At 43.4% G+C, this 7500-nt stretch overlaps 1 protein-coding gene across 1 annotated transcript in view; it reads left to right on the top strand.

Moving 5' to 3' along the window:
* The first annotated feature begins 3677 nt into the window (after positions 1-3677).
* The window catches only part of LOC123520783 (indian hedgehog protein-like), a 107006-nt gene continuing 103183 nt past the window's right edge, over positions 3678-7500 (top strand). Inside the window, exon 1 of the mRNA XM_045283372.1 lies at positions 3678-4140. Within this exon, the coding sequence (XP_045139307.1) occupies positions 3787-4140 (354 nt within the window). The 5' untranslated portion in view covers positions 3678-3786. The remainder of the gene's footprint in view (positions 4141-7500) is intronic.

Below are 7500 nucleotides of genomic sequence, written 5' to 3' on the forward strand. Positions count from 1 at the left end.
AACATTCACTTGGAAGTCTTTTTGGATCTGCCTTGAGTAATGAAACAAAGTAAGGAAGAAAATAATGTATTCCTATTTACTTATATCTTACCTACTCTCTCTCTATCTCTCTCTCTCTCTCTCTCTCTGTCTGTCTGTCTCTCTCTCTCTCTCTCTCTCTCTCTCTCTCTCTTAACACCAACCGAACAAGTGGCCTTATCACGTGCATTAGCCGGTCCTGTGTGTGTCTCGGGGAGTGTAAGGGAGTAAATAAGTAAACACATGAAGGCAGTCTTAAACCACTCAGCGGTGTGCGAAAATTGAGTGCCCAGGGCGGTACCTGAACCCAAAAGGCCTCCCTGATCACCCAGCCATGGCACCGCTCCTCCACCTCCACCTCCACCATCACCATCACCACCACCACCTTCATCTTCGTATGCTGGCTAGATCCTCGCGTCCAGAAAGGCTGTTCACTTCTTACACTTTAAAGTTGGTTCATATGAAGTCACTTGTGTTGCTTTGTATTATACGTGCGTGGATGTGTTAGATTTTGTTGATAGTTTACTTGCCAGTTTGTTTTGTGCTTTGTTGTTTTACCATTGCTATATTAAAATCATCTATCTGTTCATGCATCTTATCTGATCACATTATTGGTGTCTCAAGGGCATATAAATGGAAAAAGAGGAGCCCACTCAATTAAATGTGCTGCTCGAAAAATAGATAATAATAATAATCATACGACATTATTCAATATCAATCATTTCAGTTTGGCGGTGTCCTGTTACTTCTCCCTTGAAACGGTTACAGTTCTAGGAAGGAGAGAGAGAGAGAGAGAGAGAGAGAAAAAAAGTAAAAGATTCCAGAGTTTACTTGTACATCGATGGAAGATTAGAGATACTTGTTTACTCATGCATTAGTGAGTGGATAATTAATTTCCTTGGGTTTCAAAGTGACTGTTCTCCATTCAGTTCTATTTATCTATTTTAATTAATTTACTTTACTTCTATTCCTCACTCTTTATTTACTTATTCACTATTCTTTGCAAAATCTGATGAAGGTTAACAAAATCTAACAAAAGACTTCTGATTCACTGTTTGCTTGAGTGATGGAAGAAAGGCTGATTTTGTGACTGAAATCTAGACACCTAGTGAAGAATATTGAACATGTAGCTTGCCACAATTAGGACAGTCACTAACTCCTCCTTATTCCTTACCCTCACCTCGCCATCCACTGCCTTCACACAACTTAACTACTGTCCCCGTCCACTTCTGCTGCTGCCGGTATTGAAGAGTCCTAAAATTCCGTAAACTTTCTCTCCTCACTCCTCTCAACTTTCATTTCCGGGAATTGGAACTCTATCTCTTGCTTTTTTTTCTGATTTAGTTTTTAAAATAAATCTATATACACATGTAATTTGCCTACGACTACACTTTCACCTCAGTTTCTCACCCGAACACACCAAGGCTACAATATATAATGCATCAGAAGGCACCTCTGTTTTGTGCCCACTAACCCCTCATATTGCGATTAAATTTCCACTGTTAGCACTATCACAATAATCAACGTCACATATGTCAAGAGCACTGATGTTAAGAAGGAAGAAAAAAAGTATGTAGCAAATTTCCAAGCCATGTTTAAATTTCCTGGCCAGTCGGTTAGTTAGTTAGTTAGTTAGTTAGTTCCTCCTGCAAATTTTCTTCATCTGACGTTCTGGAAGTTTAGATGTCCTGTGATGTCCTGTGATGTATTTTTTTTTTCTTTTATTGGGTGGTAACTTACTAAATCTCTAAATTCGTGTTTCCAATTTTTCCCTTTCACCCTTAAAAGCTGTGGTGTGAGTGGCCTCTCTCTCTCTCTCTCTCTCTCTCTCTCTCTCTCTCTCTCTCTCTCTCTCTCTCTCTCGGTGCCCTCTTCACCCTCCCTTAACGCACAGCAGGTCCTTGATCGCACGCTCCTCCACTCACTCCTTTCACTTGCCCGTGTCACGCACATGTACACACACACACACACACACACACACACACACACACACACACACACACACCTCCAAGCTACACTTTTAATACTGGTGCACTTGAAAACCTCCTTAAGTGAACAGAGGTACACACACACACACACACACACACACACACACACACACACACACACACACACACACACACACACACACACACACACAAAGCTCCCTACACTCATTATAGCATCCAACATATGGCAGAAGTAACAAAACCATTTTTTTTTCGCATATATAACCAATTTTCATAACAATATTTCGTAATGAGTTGATGGCTTACAAGGAAAAAAAAAATCTATTGCAAAAGGGAATTAAATGAAGGAATACTAACGAGAATAAAAGAAAAAAGCAAGATAGAATGAAGGAATAAAGAAAAAAAGGCAATTTGATAACAACGGTGAAAATGACAACCAACGAAACTAATAATATCATGAAGGAACAGGAGAAAATAAAAAGAGCGACATGACGGAGGAAGAAAATGGAAGAAGAGGAGGAAAAATAACTCTCATAAAGAAAGCGCTCAGGATGTGTAATGAAAGTGAACATTGGAAAAAATAAATTAAATATATGTAGAAACCAATAGCCATCAATAAAACCACCACCACCACCACCACCACCACCATAATAACAACAACCTCAATGAAAGTAGCATACACTAAAGCCATCAATTCTATGTTATGTGAGTAATAATGCTAATAATAAAAATAATAATAATAATAATAATAATAATAATAATAATAATAATAATATTAATAGAAATAATAATGATAATATGGCAAGTGATTAATTTCCTTCAGTACCATGACACATTTTTATATTCATTCTGGTTACTATTTGGTGATCTTATACAGCTTCAGAAACTTATGCGAGGGATTAAGACAGTGAAGACCGTGGCCATTAATCTTCTGACCTCCATAGGCCCTTCCTAATGTCAATAAAATCGTCTAATCACACCAAAACATCAAGGTAAAAATGTGTCCCAGTACTGAAGAGGCTAAGGCAAACACTTCACTCCCGACTAGTTTCTTTAGGCGAAACTCTACAAGTGGTAAAGTTTTCGCCTACCAGCCCGTGTTTCCTTCACCACCTTCCGCAAAATAACAAAAACAACAACAACAACGACGACGACGACGACGACGACAACAACAATAACAATAACAATGGTGATAATAATAATGATACGCAGTCTAATTCCTAAGAGCAGGTTGTCAGTATGAGATACACAGCTACACAGCCTATAATTCCACTGCATGTTTGACGACGTAAGAGTAATGTAGTCTTAGACGTGTGTGTGTGTGTGTGTGTGTGTGTGTGTGTGTGTGTGTGTGTGTGTGTGTGTGTGTGTGTGTGTGTGTGTGTGTGTGTGTGTGTGTGTGTGTTTGTGTGTGGGAAGACAAGGTGTTCAGAGTGTGTCGGTGCGTCGGAGTTACTGGTGTGTTGTAAAGGAGAGGGGACAGGTGTGTGGTGTGGAGGAGGACCAACAGGTGTGTGCTAGAGAGGAGTTTTGACAGGTGTGCGGGGTGTGGAGTGGCGGGGTGGCGGGTGCAGCAGGCCGTGGGAGGAGCAGGGCACACTGAGGGCACGGCAGGGCGGGGCCGGGCCTGTGGTTGGCTAGGGTTAGGGGCAGACTCCGCCCCGCCCCGCCAGGCCCCGCCCCGCGCTCCCCGCCCCAAGGCTGAGGCGGCGGTGTCGTCAGTATTTTGGTGAGCGGCGAGTGTGTGCCATGAGTGGGCCAGGTCACCCGCGACCTGACCTGAGCTGACCAGTGCGTGAGCGAGCCAGCGACCGCCACAATGGATCCAGGCATCCGTGCGCGCGGTCACTGGTGGGGGCCTCGACCCCTGCACTGGCGGGGGCGGCAGGTGTACACGTGTTTGATAATTTTGACCCTTTTGAGCGGGTCGTTTGTGCAGTGCTGCGGACCGGGCCGCGGAGGGGGTCGCCGCCGATCCCCGCGGAAACTGCGGCCGCTCGTGTTCAAGCAACACGTTCCCAACGTGTCGGAGAAGACACTCGGTGCTTCCGGTCTAACGGAGGGCGCCATCACGCGGGACGACCCCAGGTTTCAAGACCTTGTCCCCAACTACAATTCTGACATCATCTTCAAGGACGAGGAGGGCACTGGCGCCGACAGAGTCATGACACAGGTAAGTCTCAAGATTCCAGTACAGCAAGTCCCTCCTCACCTGGCCGGACGCTGCTGCACTCATCCTCACTGGTAGTGTGTGAGGTTGCGTGGCCACCCTTGCGGCCTCACACCTCGAGTGAGTCACATCACACCTCATGAACACGCCACTATCTGCGTAAAATGCAAAGATAAACTGGTGGAGCCGTAGTGGGGAGTAATCTTATCTGCGGCGTGGGAGGCAGCGGCATCGAAGGGCGGCAAGACGCGCCTGCCAACCAGCACGTGCTCACCAGCCAACACAGCACGTGCCAGCAACAAGTTGTTCTTACAAATACGCCAGTTCTCTGCTTTCCTCTATCTCTCTCTTTCTCTCTCTTCTTCTCTAGTCACGCTCCAGCACTTATCTATGAGTCATTTACATGCAGATTATATTCTTTCTCCTATGAAACACTTTCGTTGTTTCCCTTATCGTTTCCTCTGGAAATTACCAGCCAAATATTCTTCTCCATTCAGCCTTCCGTCGCATCTGTAAACCTCATTATCTTTCGTCGTCTGTTTGCTGTCCCGCACGCCTTCATTCGCTTTATGAACACCAGACGTCAGCAAGTTGCTTGCTTGGTGGCGGAGTGACGCAGTTCCAGGGGCCGCGGGTCTAGCTAGCGATAAGGTGACCGTTGAACCTTGTATGACTCACTGCTTTTTTACACCAAGCACCGCTCCCCAGTCGCCCCTGATAGATAGCTTATCTAGGTGAGAATGATGGGGAGGAAATAGTGGAGAAAAGGGAGACAGGAGAAAGAAATTAAAAATGGAGAGGCACGGGGACCAGAGAGACAGCAAAGAAAGCTGCCGAGGACGTGAAAGGCTTGTTCGTATACTGCTAGTCTCACTTCATTCACTGCTCAAACTCATGGCACGTACGTACACAAGATTTTGAAGCACAATATCAAAGCTTAACACACACACACACACACACACACACACACACACACACACACACACACACACACACACACACACACACACACACACCACACACACACATACACAATATCATTTCCTCACCAGTAGTAGGTGGAGTTATTCTTGCCACTACAAACTTGAGGTCCGGAATTACCCGCACACTCTTGGGTCATAATAAGAGATTAAATCTTATGACATAATTACACCATAAAAATGCAGCAATATATAATACCAAAGAGGGGTGAGTATTGCTCCTCTGAAAATGTTGTATGACAAATGGATAGAGATGACACTGCACTAACACACACACACACACACACACACACACACACACACACACACACACACACACACACACACACACACACACACGGTATCTCTGAGGTACTTATGCTTGTTGGACCAAAACAAATTCTTGTCACATTATAGCTGTTCAAATTCCCAAGATAAGATTGCGTCTAATTTTCATCGCATCGATTGACAAAAGAGTTTACCTGTTTTTGGTGAGCGTCCAAAATGCAATCAATGAACGAGTTATTGTTTGTTCGGATCACAGAGAGAGAGAGAGAGAGAGAGAGAGAGAGAGAGAGAGAGAGAGAGAGAGAGAGAGAGAGAGAGAATATCATTAAAATTTCCTTTACGTCTCTCTCTCTCTCTCTCTCTCTCTCTCTCTCTCTCTCTCAATACTTCAAGAATATAGACGCAATTTATTATACCCAAGAGTTGAGATTCGGTTCCTCTTTCTGCATTCGCCAGTCGTAAATTTCTAGCCAATCCCTACTCCTCTCCCTCCATCTCTCCTTCCTCCTTCCTCCTCCTCCCCCTCCCTCCTCTCTCTCTCTCTCTCTCTCTCTCTCTCTCTCTGGTGATCAAATATTCGAGGCATGAATCATATCGTCAGTCGCCTCATCTTTCCATCACGAGGAGGAGGAGGAGGAGGAGGAGGAGGAGGAGGAGGAGGAGGAGGAGGAGGAGGAATTAAGGAAGGAAGAGGAAGAGAAGAAATATGACTATGAGAAGGATTTCTTTCAAGTTAAGGCCAGAAATCAATGAAATATAATCCTATGAAGCTGTAATAAACCCTCTGAATAATAAATTAATTTCATTCTTACTTCAACATAAAACAGTGCACGATGTTGCCCTGAGGCTTTCTTTTCCCTTATCCTTGTCATCAGCCTCCTGAACCAATGCACTAAGGAACTGACTGGCTGACTTACTAGATATCGGATTGACTTACTGACTCACTGACTAGCTGGCTGACTTACTAACTCACTGAATAAATACCTAAACAATTAACTGACTGGCTGACTTATCAACTGACCGCCTAACTGATTGACCGACTAACTAAATGACTGACTGACTAATTTGCTATCTGAATTGGCACCTATGACAATAACAGTTTCACCTTAACCCCTTCAGTACCATGACGTCTTTCTATATTCATTCTGCTTACTATTTAGTGACATTGTACGGCTCCAGAAACTCATGTGGGGAAATAAAATAGTGAAAACTCCAGCCATTAATCTTCTGACCTCCATAGACCCTTCGTAATGTCAATAAAATGATCTAATCACACCCAAAACTAAGTAAAAAATGCGTCCCGATACTGAAGGGGTTAAGTTTTATGAAGTGGTGTGGGCTCAGAATATATTTTTCCAAGGCACTGCTCACTAAAGTAGAAATGATCGATGTAGAGTATTTCAAAATCTTTCAACTCCTGTTTGTAGGTTTGCTTTAGGTCAGTTCAGAATTCCAGTGTTACTTAAATGAAGAATCAAGTGCCTTCGTCATGAGAAACACACACACTGCAACAAAGGAGAAATTTCAAGACACGTAAGAGAGGAAAGAAAATATGGCTTTTATTGATTGGGGCACTAAGGGGAACTGCCAGAACAGAAGGACGTGACACTGGTTCACGAAGGCTGCGGAACAAGAGTTTTTTTTTTTCATGTATAAGGGGAAAACTGGCCAGGAGCAATAAAAACGATCAAATAAGAGAGCCCACTAAGATATGAAAAGATATGAAACCAGCTCACGAATTAGGGAATCAACTGAAAAAAAAGATGAAAGAACTGGTGAAAGGAACCAATGGACCCAGAACTTGAGGGACATGGAGCCAGCTGAGAGAACCGAAGAATCATGGTACGAAGGAAATGGATCTTGGATACTCAAAGGGACATGAAATTTAAAAATAAGAAGAATCTAGGAATGAAGCACAAAAGGAAAATAAAGTAAGAATAGAGACATTTAACCAGATTAAAAAAAAAAAAAAAAAAAAAAAAAACGGAACATAGAATCAACTACAGCAGAAAGACCATACAAGAATCAACACAGAGAATCACTGGAATCAGGACTGGAGAGGCACGGAACTAACGGAGAAGAACCAAAGAACCACACCAAAAACAACAACAACAAC

The sequence above is a fragment of the Portunus trituberculatus genome, chromosome 47 (assembly GCF_017591435.1).
Source record: "Portunus trituberculatus isolate SZX2019 chromosome 47, ASM1759143v1, whole genome shotgun sequence".
Lineage (NCBI taxonomy): Eukaryota > Metazoa > Arthropoda > Malacostraca > Decapoda > Portunidae > Portunus > Portunus trituberculatus.